Below are 19823 nucleotides of genomic sequence, written 5' to 3'. Positions count from 1 at the left end.
AATGAGGAGAGGGTACTACATACTATCACATATTCAAGTCTTGTTTCTTTATTTTGCTTTCAGGTGGACAGTGCAAAGCCCTTTGGTGAGCCTCACCCACAGAAATCTAAAAGAAAATCTAAGTTTTCAAACTTTCCATTTTCAATGAGAAGAGGTACTTTAGTTTCTTGATACTTCAGTATGTTTCTTTATGGGAACTTACTATCTTTGATTCTGAGGAATCACAAATTATGCTGAGAACTGGGCTAATTCCCAAGGACTCTCAATCAGTGATGTTCCCGGGGGAAAGAGGCAGCTGGAAAGCCAGCTCTTGGAGAGTTCACCTCGTAGTGAGGAGAATTATGCTGCGTAGTGTCATGGTTGGAAAGGGCAATATGCTTGCAGTTTTCCCCTGGCTGGGCCAGAAAGCTTACAGCTGCTGACCTTGGGTAAACTCCTTGGGAAAGTAGCGTTAACAATTAACAATTATTTTGTTTGCCATCTTTCTGAATGGATGGTCAGGAGATTGATGGCCATCAGGGGACATAATGTTGGCTGCCCAAAATTCTATGTCAGAGAGGAGGGAAGCCAACTCTATCTGAAACAGTTATGCTAAGGCAAGGAATCTCAAAATTTTAGATTTTTAGGACCCTTTTAAATATTATTGAAGACCCCTAAAGGTATTTTTGTGTTTCTGTTGATGTGAATAGTGTCTATCAATATTGAGCAGGTTAGAAATTAAAACTGAGAAATTTTTAAAATGTAATACAGTAGCACAAGTACAGTTTTAGCTATCAGAATGTTATGATTTGTTGTAGCTTTTGTTAGGATTATGAGAAAATAAGAGTGAAAAGTCACACAATGTGTTAGTATAACTATGAAAGCAATTTTGACCTTGCAGATGTCTTGAAAGGTTTTGAGGACCCATGGGGAAGTTCCTGGAACACACATTGAGCCCCTGGGGTGTAGCCTCTCTTGCAGGTCTTTGGTTTATGACTGAAACATGTAAATGTGTTAATATAGTGGCATAAGGTCATGGCAGCAAAATTTATCCCTCCTGAACTTAATCAAAACTCTTAGGCTAGAAATGGATAATGGTGGCCTCTTTTCCTTTGTCTCCTGATAGGACTGGATTTGTGCCATTCTTTATAACAGAGTTCTCTAACTTAAGTGTGCAGATTTTTACTTCTAAGGGGTACAAAGTACCCTTTTGCAGTAACTTAAGCCACTGTTCTTAGGTCTTAGTGACTTTGAAAGCAGCTAACCTAGGACAGAGTCTAGGACTTGAAGCAGTAAGTGTTTCATCACTTTTGACATTTAATTGGAGTTCTGTGAATTAAAAATTACCCATGTAGCATGTAAAAGTATTGTCCTTCCTATTACAGTGAAATCAGATGACATCAAATATCCTTTTTGGGGGAGGACAAGTTGGACTTAATGCTGATTTGAACACAGTGGAACTCATACATCACACTGGGCTTGGTCTTTGTCTTTTCTTAACCATTCAGGTGAAGAACTAAGATTCCAGAGAGGTAAAAATCTGTGTACAAGTCACATACCAAGTTTTTGGCATACCTGTATTTAGAGATGGCTTTCAGACCTCTGAGCACAGATCCTTGGAATCTCTATAGGTTTCAAGCCAGACCTTTGCTTAGGTCACCTGTCAGCTCATTCATCAGGCCTAAGGTAGAATAAAGCTATGCTTCTCAAAGTTGAGTCATCCACGGACTTTGTAAAACTACAGATTCTGATCAGCAGGATTGGGTGGAGCCTGGGAGGATCCTTTTCTAATAAGCTTCCAGATGACACTGAAACTACAAACTCGTGACTATGGTCTGAGAAGCAAGGGAGCCAACTTCCCCATAGTAACTCCCCCATGCTACTGATCTCTCAAAATCCCAGGAGTCCCAGGGCAGAGGTCAGATTTGTGGTGATAGCTGCAAAGAACGTAACCCTGCCGATTCCCTGTCCAACTCCGGGTAGGAGAGAAGAGAGCTCCTGGGGACAAAATGGACACAGATTATTGTACACTCAGAGGATATGAAAATTTCCAGGCCTTAAAAATCCATTTTCATGTCTGTTTTCTTATTACCAGGGGTAGAGAGGAATCATCAGTCAAGGTGTCTTAGTCACTTTATGCTTGTCGCTGAGACAAAATATCTGAAGCCCAAAGTTGGGAAAGGAAAAGTTTATTTCTTACAGTTTTTGGAGGTTTCAGTCCACACTCAGTTGTCTCCAAGACAGGCAGGCATGGCTGGGCTGCAGTTCATGGCGGCCGCCAGCAGCAAACTCAAACCAGCAAAAAGAAAGACACACCTTCTTCCTGCCATTACATCACATCCTGGCTCCACCCCTATGTGGGTGGAGCACTGACACCATCAATCCAAGCACTATACAATGAACCATCACAAATGAACAATGCAAACTCATGAGGCCTGGGGGACACAAACATAAACCATGACATTCCACCCCTGGCCCCCAGGACTCATGTACATCCTTTATACAAAAGACATTTAGTCCACCTCCAAGAGCTGCCAAAGTCCTAACAGCTTCAACATTGCTGAAAATTCCAAGTCCCAAGTCTCCTCCAAGATCTATGGCAAACTCTTAACTGTAAGCCCCTGTACAAAAGAAACAAGGTTAAACATTTCTGAAATGCAAAGGCACAAGATAAACATTACCATTCCAAAAGTTACAAACGGGAGAATAGAAAGCATTCGAAACAAAGCAATTCCAACATCCAGCAGGGCAAACATTAAGTCCTAGAGTTCTACACTCAGCATCTGAAGCAATCTGGTTGCAAGTTCCAAAAGCCTTGGGGGATTCCACCCCCAGCGCACTTCTGGTGATTTCAACTCCCGCAGCTTTTCTCTTAAATCTTCTCTGCTCCCTTTTTGCAGCTTCCCTTGGATCATCCACATTCCTGGCTTTTCCAAACTTCTGGGGTCTCCACTGCACCTTTGGCTTCACCTTTACATCTGCACAAATTGCCCTCTCAGGGGTACACTGCTTGGCCTCCCAGGCCCTTTGCAATCGAGGTGGAAGCCGTCTAACCCTCAGAATTAGTACATTTTCCTTGCACCTAAAATTAGCACCTTGTGGATGCCGCCAAGGTTTGCTGTTAGCTGAAGCAGTAGCCAGGCTTTTCTCTCTCTCTTGGCTGTAGGGGTCAGTTGCCTGGATCACAGGGCTCTGTCTACCTGATTGTGATGAAAAGCTTCTCTGTGTTGCCGCCATTCTGGAACCTCACGTGGCCTCTGTCTCCATTCTGGAAACTCACGTGGCCTCTGTCGCCATTCTGGAGCATGGCACTCTTCATCTTTGCTATGAGGCTGCACAGGGTGGGGACCTGCTTCCTGGGATGCCCCGGGGCCGTCTTTCTTATCTCTCTGTTTCTCCTCAGGAATCAAAATCTCAACTCTGTCTTTACAATCCACACTCTTCCTGGAATCTTCCTTCGGGCCAAACTCACAGTATTGGAAATTATCCTGCTGGGCTCTTTGCTCCTGATTTGAAACATAAAGCTGGCTAAAAGCCCCCAACAATAGCCATGCCACAGCCTCAATGTTTGATTGCTTTTTAATTTCTTTTTCAAAATTAATCAGTCCATTGCCCTTTGTGTCAGTCTCAGGCAAAGTCTCTGGGCAGGAGCAAAATGCAGACAAACTTTCTGCCAAGCCATAACATACATCATGTGGAGTCCAACAACCAATGCAGTCCTTTCCAGCAGAAACCTCCCAAGCCTGGTCTTTACCATCAGGCTTTCTATCATCAGCCTTCTGGTCTCTTGAGCTCTGACCAGAATCTCCTCTACAGAACAGCCTAAGCTGCTCCAGCTCTGTGCATCCAGGCGACATGTCCAAACCTTTCCAAATTCCGCCCATAAGCCATTTCCAAAGCCTCTTGAAAAACATGGCCAGGTATAGTCACAGCAAACGACCCCACTCCTCGGTACCAAATTTCTGTCTTAGTTACTTTGTGCTCGTTGCTGAGACAAAATACCTGATGCCCAAGTTGGGAAAGGAAAGGTTTATTTCTTACAGTTTTTGGAGGTTTCAGTCCACACTCAGTTGGCTCCAAGACAGGCAGGCATGGCTGGGCTGCAGTTCATGGTGGCCGCCAGCAGCAAACTCAAACCAGCAAAGAGAAAAAAACACACCTTCTTCCTGCCATTACATCACATCCTGGCTCCACCCCTATATGGGTGGAGCACTGACACCATCAATCCAAGCACTATACAATGAACCATCACAAATGAACAATGCAAACTCATGAGGCCTGGGGGACACAAACATAAACCATGACACAAGGAAAATTCCTTTGTGAATGCCTCGTCCCCAATCATACTGTCTTACAAATACTTATTTCAAAAGCATTTTTCCCCAATTTTGTCTGCTTTCTCTGTGTTTTTATTATTTCCCCTTCTAGGGATCCATCCTATTCTTTGGTAGTAGGTCTTGATGCTTCTCAAAATTATTTATGGTAATGATTCCATATTTGCACTTTGTTTCCCTAAGCTCTTACATATTCTTTGTCTCAATATAATATCTGTGTCTACCTTGGAAAACATACTCAAGAGCTACTGCATAAATAGGAATGTACAGAACCTAAGAAGAATGTCAGAAAAGGCAGACTGTATGAATTTTGTATTAGACTCACATTGCTTTCTTTTAGACTCTGGGCACATTGTACAAATTTAGTTTATTTCTGCTGTCAGTCTGCTTAATGGTATTGAACTTACTGCTTTAAGTTTGCTTTTACCCTTTCCCCTTCCATCTGTGACATCATTAAAAATAAAACTTCATTTTTTATCTCAAGAGGACAGAAAAACTCAAGACTCAGATTTGGGGAGTGACCCAAGGGAGACTTAATAATCATAGTGTAATTTTCAATGGAGTATTGAAGTTCTTTAAAATTTCATTCATTGTCTAAAATTTTTGTACTGCCATGGAATAAATGCAGTTTTAGGGCTAACTGGTCATGATGAGTCATTCAAACACCTGTTCCTCTTTCTTCTAGCTTCTTCTCTTGGCAGCCTTGCAGCAAACGTAAAGGTAATTTTAGAAGTAGCACTTATAGAATGATATATTTCCAGTTATTATATGTCAATTACTGTGCTTCTGCAGTCAGCAGCAGAAAATTTATTTCTAGCTAGACCTGTTTGCATGGAATTGTTTTAGTTTAACTGGGTTTTATGCAAAGAGGTGTACAGGTCCTACTATATACTTTGCTTCAGAGCTTGTTGGCTTGTTCCCCTCTTTTCATTTGTAGGACAGATTACCAACGAGGGTATATATAGGCCCAGTACCTACTTTATCACTGGTAATTTTCATTGCTTTTTCTGTAATGGACCACCTTATATTTGCAGAGATGGTAAATGACTTTTTCTTGAAGTTTGATTGGTCTGTCAGTGTTACAGTGATACAATGTGAAACTAGATATATAATAAGAAAATTGAATATACTATGCTTCTTGTAACATAGTATTTAAATATTTTGCTAAATTTTTTTTCACAGACTCAATAATCTTTCATGCTCAGAAATCAAAGCTCAGAGCATGACTTAATTTAGCTTAGTAATATATACCAAATGTACGGACTCTTGATTATTTTTCCTTGACCTCAACTGCTAAGCATTTTGTGTCTAGTCCTCTGTGCTGTAGCCCCTCTTTTATTTGCAGGAGACTCCTGGGGCATATAGTCTGTCATCTTACCTCCATTTCTCCTCCTTTTCCTACCCCATACCTATCTCTAAATTAAGCAAAGCAAAAACAAGACAAAAAACTACAACCAAAGAATAACGTACATTGTCATTCAGGTTATCAGAGAGCCCGATGAACGGATTATATTAAGGAAAGCATCACCATCACCTTTAGATTCAAGTAAGTTTGGCAAGTCCTTACCATGTGACCAAGGGGATGCTGACTTCCACCGGGAAACCTCATTTGCCAACTGCCAGCATTCCAAATCTCCCAGCCCTCTGGATCAGCCTCTACTCAGAGAAAGGTCAGCAGCAAACATCTGTCTCTTTGCTTGAAGAGAGCACTATAGTCTGGCAGGACTAAAGCCTCCTCACTTCAGAGTGGTTTTTTTTTTGTTTGTTTTTTTCTTTTTTTGGTACTGGGGATTGAACTCATGACCATCTGCTTGCAAGGCAGGTCCTTATGCCACTGAGCTAAATTCCTAGCCCCTTCCTTCAGTGTGTTTGCTTAAGAATATTTAGCTGGCAAAACCTTGACATGAAAAAAAATGACTTTCTTGTAAAATATACCTGAAAGTCAAAATTGAACCTCTTCTCTGGAAAGCATGTTTCAGGATATTTGTCATAAATATGATAGACATTTAACTGATACATAGTCTTATCTATCTAGTATTTACATACTTTTATCTGTCATAAAATTTTAAACTGAAATTTTTGGTTTTACTGGTATAAAGATGTTCATTATAGAAAATTTATAGAGCAACAAAAAGGAGTAGGAAAAATTCACTCATATTCTTGCCATCCAAAGACAAATGTTATTATCATATGAGTGTATTTTTATTTTCTAGACATAGTTTCTTGGTTTGTCTATATTGTTATCTCACATGATAAAAATGTGTTTGCATTTGTCTGGAGGTCAGGCCAGAGAACTAGAGCGGAAATCTTTATTTGCCAAACTATGCTCCCTAATAAGGAAATCAACCAGTTTACTTGAGTCCTACATTAGCCCTGAAAATCCTTCTTCCTGGAAGACTCTGAGTATTGTGCAAACCAGAATAGGTGGTTACCGTTACGCTACAGGAATGGCACTGAAAATAAGACAGATGTTTTGAATGAAATGTTCTGGTCTGTATTTCTCTGCATTATTAGTGTTGAGAATAAGTCTCCGGGCCAAAATAATGTAGTTATTTACAAAGGGTCTCATAAATATGTCCTCGAACCAAAATTGCCTTGTAATATTAATAGAAGTTATATTTTGAGGTAGATTTAGAAGGTGGCAATCCATTTTTAATGTTTTTCAGAATTAATAGGATAACTATATCGAAATGTTAACTCACCTGCAGAAACCTGATTAAGTATTTCAATAAAATATTAATTTATGGTGAATTTTTGATCATTTTACTTTACTGGAAAATAATGCAACATAGATTTTAAAAAATCACCTTTGACACACAGAGAAAAGTGATCTGGAATGTATTTATAACCTCTGTGCCTGGTCTCTGTCCCCTCCTGGCTTATGGTTTTGCTACCAGCTTGGAACTCAGCAGGTTGGAAAATTAGGGGAGATTATTCTGGATTCAAAGACTTAGAGTGAACTGATTTTAAAGAAGGAGTGGAAAGAATCCTCAACTGGTCGTGACTGGGAGATTGGGGATCTAGTACTCATCTGTTTCTTAAGTGCTGTATGATCTCATACAGATATTCGACCTTTTAGATTTCAGTTTCCTCATCTTTAAAATGTGAAATGATCAAAGGTTTATCTTTCTGCCACAGAACTGGGAAAAGCCCAGTCTTCAAACTCCTTAGAAAGAGTACAGCAAACTTTTACAAGACACTAAATTGACTGTGCACTTATTGGGCAGCTATTATGTGCAGGGTGCACTATCAAGTCTTGCTGTTCAGGGACTTACTAGATAAGAAGGTTAACATAACCTCATCCCACTAAATATCAAATGGATTATGATATGCACTCAACAGAAGTACATCCTAAATGTAGAAGGAAGTGCCGCCGGAGAGTAATTCCATCAGAAGGGAGGTCTGCGAAGATCTCTTTTCTCCTTAAATCTGTCCAGTGGTTTATGCATCCATTCATCCAGCCTTTCATGTGTGTCTTTAAGTGGTACATAGGTGATTGTCAACACTGGTTGGCAGAAAAATTGCTTCATATTTATGGAGTCAAAATCAATTGGGATTGGAATTGTGTGTGAGTGAGTGTGGATCCTCCATGGTTAAAAATGTGTCTTAGAAGAGGCTTGATAATCAGTCTGCAAAACCTGAAACAGGAGCACATTAACACGTTTCTCCTGATTTCTTGAGAATATGCAACTCAGCGGAGGGTGAGGGAAACCAGGTACACAAACAGCTTTCTGTAGGGCAGTGCTGCTTGAATAGTGTGGATAAGTGCATTGGAGTGTAACAGAGGATGGCTCTTCTGGCATGTTTTGTGGAGGAGGTGACAATTTTTATGAGCCCTGGAGAGAGGAGATTGATTTGTGATAGAATTAGTGGAGGTGAGGGATGAGAAGTAAGGAGGCAGGGTAGAGTCAGCTGCCTGTAGTCGGATGGATTTGGGGGAATAGTGGGTGCCAGGGCAAAGAGTCAGGAGGGACTGTGGAAGCCAAGCTGAGGAGTTTGCTTAGAAGGAAATGAGGGGCTTTGAAAGTTTAGTCCCATAATCTGGCACAGATAGTTTTAGGAACATGATTCTGATTGCAAACGTGTGACTTATTGTTATCTCTGATGAGACAGCAGATGCTGTGTGCTCAAAGTTACTCTTTTTAATAGTCACTTTAAATGATAACCTTGGACTTACTCTGGACTATGAGTTTATAAATAAGGCCATGATTCACTATGATGAAGATTAACATACCCCATTGCTGCCTGGGTTTCATCCCAAAAAGCCCTGGGAAGCCCCTGGGTCCTGGGCAGATCAAGAATTTTAACTCCAGAGCAGTAGCCTCAGGGATACTATATTTAAGACAGCTGTTTTAAATGAAGAACATGCCCTTTATATGCCTGAGGAAGATTTCATTCCCCATCGACTTTGGAGTGATAACCAAGGCAGGCTTCTGGAACACTGGAGTTTTCCACTCTTCTGTTCTTTTTATATCAGCATCATCAGGACTAGTCTGTGTGCCCAGATCACATGGGTGCCTCAGAAGCACCCTTGAGATTCTACTAGCTTGATTTTGAAGTCTTTAAGGCCAAGGGGACAGAGATAAATTGGGAGACAAATTTTGAAGCCCAAAATTTTAAGGAAGAAATACGAAGTCCTTTAGCAGACCTTTATCAGAGAAAGTGGTAGTCCCAGGGGAGGGAGGAACACTCAAGCCTGCTCCTCATCTCCCCTGTTTGGACAGTGACATGTACTTCGTCACACATCTGTCTTCTTCCTTCTGCACGACGAGAAGGTGAATCATGTGGAGACACTATAATGAAGATCCAGCACTGCTCATGTGTGTTGGCCCATCTTGTTCAAAGAATAGGTTCTCAAATGTAGACTAGATAGTGCATATCTTGCAGATGATACATTTACAGTATATGCAAATATGTGCATTTACATTGCCTTCAAATGTAGAAATTGCTTTGGTATTCTCTGTAAATACTTTTATTTGTCACTTCAAAATATTTTTATATTCTTAGACATTCCTAGAGGGGTATAGAAATGATATATGTGACCTGTTCTTAAGCATAATGGTGCTTTAGGGGACACCTTCATTTTGCTGAGTTCTTTTCCTAGGTGGATAATGGATTTGTGTAGAGCTGGACCTATTTTTGGTCTCCCTGGAAATCAGTGGAACATGCTTGCTATAGACAGCTGTGATAGGAAGACGGATGGGACCAGAATCATGGAGAGGGGCAGCCACATAGTGGGGCACTAGTTCGGTAGTCATAATAACAATAATTCCCAATGCTCCTGTCATTTCCAATGTTTGTTATACACTAATAGCAGATAATGGTTTTTCTTCTGACTTATTAAAATTTTGTAGGCATTTTAAGGATACAGGATCTGCTCTTTTCATTAACAAATTGCTATGTACATTTTAATATTAGTTATACCTCAGAATTTAGGATTTGGTTTTCACCTCTCCCCTGAATACAAATGAATGGATGAATAAATTCACTACTCAAGAAATAGCTTTAAATACCATTGTGGTAGTCAATTCCAGCTCTACTCTAGGATAAACTATTAGCCAAAGAGCCTTAGCCTCAATTTCAGACATATATTAACCAAGTGATGCCAAAATTTCCACTGACAGAAATACTATGATTGAGGTATAGGTAAATGTAATTCCAAATGCGGTTGAGCAGTTAGCTGACGCGTTCAGTTAAGGACTCAGGACGGACTTTCCTGAGAAATTAGCAATTAAACTGAGCCCTGAGAGGTGAGTAGGAGTTAATGAGAGTAGGGCTAGAGTTTGGGAAGTGGCAGTGTTACAGGTAGAGAGAGTGGTCTTAGCAGTGCCTGTGGGAGGAAGAAAATCCTGGTTAAGGTTTGGGCTCCAGCTGGCTTAAAGTAAATGAGATACAAAATACAACCTTCATGAAATTTTATATGAAAATTTAAGGATTAAAAATTTTCATGTGACAGCGAGATTTATTCATTAGAAAAACAGCTGAAAAAACACAGGAGGGTCCAAAGAAAAGAGTAGCTCATAGCCAACACCCAAACACAAACCATTTTAAACATGTTGGTTATTTTTATTCCCCAGTGCTTTTCTTATGCATGGGGCTAATAAAGACTTGAGTTCACACTATATGTTCCATGTTGCATGCTGTTGTTTTTCTTATGATGAAATTTTAAGCATCAATGCTTACATACACTATGCATACATTTAGTAGCTGCATAATACATTGTGGCATTCAATTTGTTGAACAGGTGCTATGTGAGTTCTGAGTCCACATGGAAGAAGATCCAGGAAAGGGTATGTGATCTTCTGATGTCTCACAGAGTTCAGCAGCACCCAAAGGTTAGGGTTTCTGATAAAAATCTTTGTTGATGAAGCAGTTTGGAACTGGAACTTGCAGTCTAGTAGGTGAGGCAGACACTCGTGAAGTAAATGCAGAAACAAATGTAAAGTTGTTACAGTTACCAATGAGAGTATGTGGTGTTCTAAGAGTGTGCATATCTTAGTTGTGACAAAATATCTGACATCCACAAGTTAAAGAAGGGAAGATTTATTTTGGTTCCTAATTCATAGAGGTTTGAGTGCATAGTGGGCTGGTTCCAAGGCAGTGTGGCATGGCATAGGAGGAACAATCCATGCATGCCAGGCAGGAAGCACCACGGGACCAAGGGAGACATGTATACCCTTCAATGCTGTGCTCACAGTGACCCACCTTTTATGAGAGGCTTCATCTACCAACATCACACACAGTTCTGAGCAGACTAATCCGCTCATAAATATCAAGCCCCTAGGATCCGGCCACCCCCCAAAATTCCACCTATAAGCCCATCTAGATAGAACCATGACAGTATGGAGGGGTATTTGAGTGGGTGGGCTCCTTGGGAAAGAGAAGATCTTAGATTGGAGGGCTGAGCAGCAGCTAATGTGGTATGCAGCATTTGCCAGGCAGGGGTCCTAGCATGGGATCATTTCAAAGTGGCCTGTGTCACTTTCCCTTCCCGTATGCATGGGAATCCTAGACCAGAGAAGAATATGATTTGAGTAATGCCCAAACATTGAAGAGTGTTTTCCTAAATTTATTTATTTTTTCCTAAAATTTAAATTGGTGGTTTGGCTGTTTGACTTTTATTGGAATTTGGGAAGTAATCCTAATCCAGCAATAGATATATCCAATACTTTGTGTCCGTGACAGACACACAGCTAAGTGACCTCTAACTTAATTCAAAAGAATTAAAATGAAAGGTTAACATTTAACCGTGCCATGTAGTTGAGTTGGTCATTTTGACTTATAATTAAATAATGACATATGCTAGATTTATAGAATGACACTTCTAAATGAATATTGGTTATCATACAGGAGTATTTTCTCTTCCAAGTAAAGGAATATCTTTAAAATGAAAGAACGAATGAAACAAAGGTAGGGAGGGGGGAGGACAGAAGGAAGGAAGGAAGGAAGGGAAGAAGGAAGGAAGGAAGGAAGGAAAAAAAGAAGGGAGAGAAGTCTATATCCATATATAAGAACTCTCACATATATTCATATGGGAAGTACAATCCTCATATACACAAAGAGCTACTCACCTGGATATTACTGATCTCCATTACATCATGGGCAATGCAATTGCTGGATGTTTTTGTTATAGGAAGAATCTAACTCTGAAGAAACTTACATCCTTGAGAGACCAAACCACCCTCTGAAGAAATACCCACAGCATGAAGAGGGATATTTTTAACTCCTGTCTTATGTAAGTAAGCAGCGTAAGTGCTTCTTACCTTGATTTGCTAAGAGAATTTAAGTTTCTTGTTATCAGTGGAAGGGCTAAAAATGTGGTGGACAGGAGATACAGAGGAGACCTACAAAGTGTGTTTTTTCCTTTACTTAGTAAAATGACAGTGCATGTGTCTGTCAGCTCTGCTGCCTCCTGTCGTCCCTGTCTTCCCTCAGTCTTTATCTGAGGGACCCTTGGACTTCCTTCAGCTCCTTAAACAAAAGTTCTTTCTGCCTTATGGTATTTGCATACATTGGTTTTTGTGTGTGTCTAGAATACATCTTCATGATGCTGCGTAACTTCTGTTTGCCCTCAGGCCTCATGACTCCCTATGACAGTTCCTCTTCATCCATCATCTATAATTTAGCACTCTGCACTTTTCTCTCACCAAGTATGATGCTCTTTATTATTGCTTAAAATCCATCTCTTCTACTAGAATGAAACCTTCATGAGATCAGGGACTTACTGTCTGAGGCTTGCTACTTTATATTCAGTGTTTAGCACCATAAAAAGAATCCTACTTAACTTTTTAGTCTTAAGGTGTGTGGCCTGTGTGAGAACTTGTCTTCCCGTCCTCACACTGCCACTGTCTGTGTATTACTTGACTCTCCATTATCATCTAAGGCAACAGAGTCAGAAGACATATGCTTCATATGGTACGTATATCTTACAAGTGAATGCTGAATGAGGAAACAAAACAATTGTACGATTTGGATGTAAAGCAATTACCATATTGTGGAGATATCACCGTTTCTTAACTGTTGTGTTCTCTTCCTAAATCAGGCCCAGAATAATAACTGCTGTTCTTTCTAGGGTGGCATTCTTGCCTGCAGGTAGTGGTAAATTGGATTTCTGGGGCCAGAACATAGCTGGAGCTTCTATTCTACCATTTTGCTAACAATGCTCTTAACCCTTCCTTATTGCATGCTTACTTAGTGCCAAGAGCTGGTCCAAATACTTCACATATACTAAATGAGTTCATACTTAATTCACACAGCAGCCCTATGAAATGGGTTCTATCATGAGTTTCATTTTACAGGTGGGAAGTTGAGGTACAGAGAGGTTAGATAGCACAAAGAGATATGTCTGGTTAATAACAGCTGAGAATAAGCTTGTGCAAGGAGGCTTCAGAACCTATGCTGTTAACCACTGACACTGTGGCCTCTCCAAAGTTAGGGTGTGTGACAGGAGAACCCTGAGGATAGACAGCAGGTGTGTAAGTGATTACCCTTTTCCCCCCAACCACAGTTTGAGGACATTGGCCTCTTATGTCTCCTGCTAGGATCCTATGGTATGAGACTGTATAGTCCTCACTCTAGCACCATCAAAATAATTACGAGTCTTTGTAAACAGCAAAGGAATATGAGATGAGATTTTGGGCTTTCATTATAGTCAGGCACCTACAAGATTGATTTGAGGTTCACTCATGCTACAGTACACAAATTGCCTTGCGCCAGGGCTAGCCAGGACACAGAAATGTGGAAGACAACTCAGTCACTGCCTGTTCTACAGGCTTCTACCTCAAAACATACTGCTTGATAGATTAAAAGATGGATTCTGAGCCACTTAATTTCTGGTTGTAAAAATAATCACCTAGGCTTTAACTAGATTGCTGTGTACAATGTGACCCATGTAAATACCCAACGCCAGATTGTGTTGAACTTCAACATGGGTAAGATAAGGGGGGACAAAAGTGAAATTATTTCTTGAAAAACGGATTTCCTGTGTGACCAGAGTCCCCACCCAGTGGTTTGCAGTATTCTCGTAGACCTTTCCTGGAAGTTCTCATTCCTGTCCTCTTGCTATGCCTTCCCCTGATGGTCACTGAGGAACTCAGGCCAGAATTACTCCGACACAGACAAGAATTGTAGCCCCAAACCTGTTCTAAAATTTGAGAGCAGCAAGAAAGAAATATACCAAGAAAAGTAAAAGTAAAGGACAAAAATTCGTTGAAGTGCTGCTTTCTGAACCTGCCATATTTTGTTAGACCTCGAGCTGCTAAGACAGTGACTGGTATGGCTTTTGATCTCACCTTTCTCCACTGGGAAGCAGCCATTTTGCTTTGTCTCACAGGGGGCCCTATACCTCTGTCACAACCAAGACTGAAAACAGGTCATCCTCATTTGGTAGAGCCAAGGACCACCCCTCCCCCGATTTGTTTACCAGTTTCTCAGGAGTGTTACTTAACACAGTGGACAACTATGCACCTCACCTCATCCCAGGAGCTCTTCGTCCCATCAGAATCCAACAGACCATATAGCAGTGACCATGCATGCAGTTCATAAGGCAAATTCCTGGGTCAGCAGTTCCCCTAAAATCACCTGCGGAAGTTTAAAAATTTTTCTCCATTCCAGAGGAATTTATTTTAACTCTCTGCAAATGGTGCCGGCCATTGGTTTTTTTAAATAAGAGTTCTTTAGGAGCACATTTAAGATTGAAAATCTCTGCATTTTCCTGTGCATTTCTTCAGGATGAGGAATTTGGAACATCTCCCAATTCCAGACTTGATCCTGTCCATGGTCCACAGTGGTTGTTCTGTAGAACGTAATTGATAGGGACATGTTTAACAGTTCAGTTCAGTAATACCTAGCAGGTTTGGGCACATTTGCTATGTTCCAAGGACTGTAAGAACTCCTTGCAATAATACCGAGAGTGGGTAACTCTGAGTATCATCATCCTCATACAGAGAGGTCAAATAACTTGCTTTTCTCAGCACTGGAAATCTAGGAGAAGAGGCTCTAAAACCAAGTGACCCCAAGGTATGGCAAAACGCCAAGATTAGAGTAGTATGAAATCATCTTTTTTCTCTTTGGTTGTCTTGATTTTTCACTATTTTCTCAGTTCCACATGTTACATGTGATGTTTCAAATTTTGCAGGGGAAAATGAATGAAAGCTGGAAGAGGATCATCAAAAGCCCATCCATGGAGACAATTACATATCCTTGGAGAAATGAACAGTGATCTTTGTTGTCTGTATTGAATTACTGGTGTCTAACCCCCTTTAAATCAAACCCTGTACTCAGTCTTTTGTGCCCAGGTAAGAGTTGTTGATTAAAGTGTGGCTGCTTGGGGCTCACATTTTCTCGTCATCTGGAAATTTGTGTTTTATTTTGTTTGTATGTTGTTTTGAGCATGAAATAGAAAATAATAGTAGTTGAGTGACAGATGCTTTTCCATTTGGAAAGCACTTTTTAGTATTCTAACAAAAATGTCAAGATGCTTTTTCAGCTGTTCTGCATTTTTGGTCATGGTTTTGTTCTTGAAAAGTCTGACCCCCTCTTTCTTTGCTTTCTGTTCTTTTCCTTCTCTTCCTTCCTTCCCAACCTAAATTTTTATATGCACTAGAAGTTACTATTTAGAGGAATAACTTGATAAATTCTCCAGTTAAAGACAGTCAATATGATTTTTTTTTAGTTTTTTGCTTACTTTATATGAAGGCCTCTTAAAACTAAGAAAAGAACATTATATGTAGAGAATTTAGAATTTATTTTAAAGGTTGATTTCTGTGATAAATTATAAGATGAGGCCAGTTTCTTTGTATTATAGTTCAGATTACTTCTGTTCCCCACCCTTTATTCTGTCAGTACTAGGGATCGAACTCACGACTACCTGCTTGCAAGGCAGGCGCTTATGCTGCTGAGCTAAATCCCCAGCCCCTATTCTAGCAATTCTTAATAAATTAAGATGAAGAACAAATGTTTTCCAAATATTTCCCTAAAAGAGCTAAGTAAATAAGTTTTATAGAAAGTACTGCTAAAATAAGCTTTTTAAGTGAATTAATGGACTGCTTTTATGAAATGTGGCAGTTTAAGGGAGGAGGAAAAGGAAGATGATGAGAGGAAGGAGAGCTAGAAGTACCTCTGTTTCCACTGACACAGAACTAGGGAAGAGGGGGCCTAGAAATGGAAATCTTTGTTTTTCCTTCACACTATAGACTTTCACACCTTCTCTACCATGCTTGCTGTGGTTTGAATATTTGTGTTTTCCTTAAAAAATACAAGAAAGTGGGGCTTTTGGGGAGGTGACTAGGTCATGAGGGTGGAGGCCTCATAAATGGCGTTAGTGCCATATAAAACAGCCCAAGGGAGTGGCCCATTCCATCATGTGAAAATGCAGTGAGATGGATGGAATATTTGTGAACAGAAAGACGGCTCTTGGCAGATTCTGAACTTGCTGGTAACTTGACCTTAGACTTCTGACCTCCAGAACTATGAGAGATAAATTTCTTTTGTTTGTAAGCTACCCAGTTTATGGTATTTTGCTATAGCATCCTAAATAGATGAAGATATAAAATCCTTTTAATATTTAGAAAACACAGGTTTCTTTACTCTTTAAGAGCACAGGAATTGGTTTGTTGGGTAAATTGGGAAGGCAAAATAAAAAATTAAAGCAGAATAACTTCTAAAACAAACTCATTTGTATTCTTCTCAGAATTTTAGCCAAATAAAAGTGTATATTATAATAAGCATTTCACCTATGGAAGCAGAGAGAACAAATTAAGCAGAGACTACAAGCCTAAATTACATGCACTTGTAAATATTCTGATGTCTCTGAATCTGTAGTTGCTAATTTGTTGTTTAGATGTTACCTCTAAATTGTCATCAAAACTAAAAAGTAAATGTTACATTAAGGCCACAGTAGTTGTCTGAAGAGTTCTACTTGATATAACCAGCTGAAAGAAATAAGTTCTAATGAGTTCATATTTTATTTCTATTATTGTTAAAGTATACAGAGGGACGTTCAGCATTCATCTATAAAAAAATAGAAGTTTATTGGGCTTACAATTCTGGAGGCTGGAAAATCCAAGGCTGAGGGACAATATCTGGTGAGGGCCTGCAAGTTGCACCATATTCTGGTGGAAAAGCAAGAGAGGGAGAAAGGAAGGGGGAGCTGAGCTCATCATCTCATTAGGAATCCCTCCTGGGATAGCTAACTCATTTCCAGGATAACTATTAATCCATTCACCCAAGAGGTAACCTAATCACCTCGTAAGCTAATCAGCACTGGAGATTGAATTTCCAGTATATGAACTTTGAAGAACATATCAGCTTTCATTTTTTGAAATGAGTTGAGCATAACTCCTTAATTTAATAAGAGTTTAAATGCCCACTTTTATTCCAAATCATTTTTTTCCTCATCAAGCCATGATTTTTTTCTTACTTTCTGATCTGCCATTTCTGTTGTTTTATTTGGTGCGTGTGTGTGTGTGTGTGTGTGTGTGTGTGTGTGTGTGTGATACTAGGAAATGAACCCAGGGCTTTTTGCACAGGAGCAGTATGTCCAGCCTCTTTAATTTTCTATTAAATTTTAGACAAGGTCTTTCTAAGTTATTAAGTTGCCCAGGCTGGGCTTGAACTTGCAGTTTTGCTGCCTTGGCCTTCTGGGATATGGGATTACAAGCATATGTTACCATGCTCTACTAATTATTTACATCTTAATTTTTTAATTCTCAAGAATTATTTAAGTGTGAGGAGTTATATTGGGCCCAGAATTACAGTTGAGGTACTTTGATTTTGGAATATGTAATAGAATGAATAATTTTGTGGAGTATTGGGGTTTGGATCATGTGGGAAGTTCTTTGTCATTAAACATAATAAAAAAGCATTTCCCCCTGTCTTGTTTCTGTTTATAATTTTTTTCTTGAGTTTCATAGTTGCAGATCTGTCAAACCCTGGACCATGTTTTATGAGCTGTTTCACAGGGTTTTGGTTTGCAGAGGATCCTGGAAAATCTCTTATGTGGAACCTGAGCTCTCTAAACAAAAGCTGCTGTACAGTGAAGCCATTTCTTTAGGTTACCAGATGATTTGAATCCTGTAGGTCTTGAATTGTAAAAGAGATTTAAAAGGAGAGTGTGAATGACATGTTTGATATAAAAGAAGTGGTTGGTTTTAAGTGTATAATTTGAGAAGCTTGATGTGTTTTGTGTATGAGTACAGTGTAACCCCTGAATCCCAGACTGTTTTCAGAATGCCCATAATTCCATTCTATTAGTTCCATTAAAGAGGTCCTCTGACCTCTCTCTCGAGGGTAGCCTAAGTATAACCATTAATTGTGGTATGTCAACTTGGATTAGGAAAGGCCTACCTGAGTAGTAAAGGATACTTCTAGGTTTGTTCTGTGGGTGTTTCAGAGATGAGTGACATGTAGGCCAGCAAACCAATGGGGGAAGACTCACCTTGATTGTGGGTAGCACCAATCAATAGTCCTGTAGCCTAGATGAAATATAAGGGAAAGGAAAAGTAAGCTAGTGCGTGTGTTTGTAAAGCTCTATTCTTGAGTGCATGAGTCTTTTGCTACTGCCATGGCCTGTGGATATCACACATCAGTTTTTCAGTCTTTCAATACAGACTCGTAACAGCCACTCAGAGGAGCTTCCAGGCTCAGTCTTGGGCACATCCTGGTCCCCCATTGTTCCGTGGCTTTTAATTTCTTGGACTGAGCAGCTGCTGCACACTGATCACTGAGGACCAGGAGATGCCCTCTGTCACCTGTGACCAACAAATCTGCTTGTTTTGCCAGGTAGGACTGCTGTTCTACCTGATGAGGAGAGCCATCCCAATTTGGGGATGTTTGGATCTTGGAGGGGACCCCCCTGTACTGGGAATCCTGCCAACAATGATAAGAGCTGAAACTTTCTGCTCTTTGGGCCTGGGATCCTTCCATTCTGCACACTTGGTTGGGGGTACAAAATTATGGCCATAAATTTTACTTTGTTTATTGGAGGACAGAACATATGCTCAGTCCACCTTCAGAACTAGGGAGTTTGGCTCAAACAGGAACTTGTGTAAGAGAAAAGCTCTTTTTTTGGTGCAAATAAATTCTTTTCAGGATGGCTGGATTGACAGAGCCTTTTCAGAGTAGGGAAGTTCCCAGGCTATGTTTCCCCTTGGAAAATCTTTAGGAGAGATCCATAAGCATCTCCTGTATTTATTTTGTTTGTGTTATCTTTCTTTATTTATTATCTTTATTTCTAAAGTACCTTGTAGCCCGTAGTATAATATTGCCCATCCTCACATATTCCTAAGTCCCCTCTGGGGACTCATACTGTCTGTGGCTTTGTGGTGACTATGCAGCTTTTCCTTTTCTGTTAAGACCATGCTCACCCCTACAGAACAGATAAGAAGTTCAGATTGCTTTGTAGGTGTGGGAGGGTCATGTGAAGGCATTGGGTATATTTATCTCAATATTGGGAAATCTGAGGGGCTTGGTCCAGAAATAGTGAGGAGGATTAAAAAACTTCTAGGCCCCTGACACACACCGTTAGGAATTTTCTCAGATGCAGTAGAGTGTAGGTAAACTCCAGCAAGAAAGTGAGTTTTTTTTTTAAGGTAAGGGAGTTGAGAAAGACCTGTTGGGAGGTCTCGCTCTTCGGTTAGTTTGTCTGGGGGTATTTTTGAACCAGCCTATATGGGTCATCGAATGCCCTGCTTAGCCTGAGTGGGTGTAAAGGGTAATTTGTCTTAGATTTTTCTGTAGATGGCACCAGGACAAAGGAAATTTTGGGGGGACTTAGAGAGTCATGATCTTTTAAAGACCTTGTCATCTACTTTTGAGGGACCTAGAATTCCAGAAAAGAAATGGGGTAAAGGTTCATTCTTCCTTCCTCCCCCTACAGCCTCCTGTCTTTTACTCACTGCTTTGTTTGGTGTTCCAGTGTGCGAGGTGCTTTATTCACTGCTTCGCAGGAACATTGCAGTATCATCGTGAAGACTAAGCAAGAACACTGTGTGGATTTGTTTTCTTTCATTG

At 40.2% G+C, this 19823-nt stretch overlaps 1 protein-coding gene across 7 annotated transcripts in view; it reads left to right on the top strand.

Moving 5' to 3' along the window:
- Spata6l (spermatogenesis associated 6 like) overlaps nt 1-17686 on the top strand; it is a 75219-nt gene extending 57533 nt beyond the window's left edge. For 5 of the 7 annotated variants that reach the window (XM_013155108.3, XM_013155107.3, XM_013155110.3 and 2 more), the window contains 6 exons: nt 64-154; nt 4999-5033; nt 5796-5983; nt 10558-10603; nt 11947-12048; nt 14950-17686. In XM_013155108.3, coding sequence (XP_013010562.1) covers nt 64-154; nt 4999-5033; nt 5796-5983; nt 10558-10603; nt 11947-12036 — 450 coding nt within the window. In that variant the 3' untranslated portion in view covers nt 12037-12048; nt 14950-17686. The remainder of the gene's footprint in view (nt 1-63; nt 155-4998; nt 5034-5795; nt 5984-10557; nt 10604-11946; nt 12049-14949) is intronic. The other 2 variants (XM_063250613.1, XM_013155109.3) reach the window with 2 other exon arrangements.
- The last annotated feature ends 2137 nt before the right edge of the window (nt 17687-19823 follow it).

This window comes from Cavia porcellus, unplaced genomic scaffold, assembly GCF_034190915.1.
Source record: "Cavia porcellus strain 051 isolate PalLab524CR breed Dunkin Hartley unplaced genomic scaffold, mCavPor4.1 scaffold_1, whole genome shotgun sequence".
NCBI lineage: Eukaryota > Metazoa > Chordata > Mammalia > Rodentia > Caviidae > Cavia > Cavia porcellus.
The sequence above is the reverse complement of the archived record's forward strand: the minus strand, read 5'-3'. Positions and strand labels throughout refer to the sequence as shown.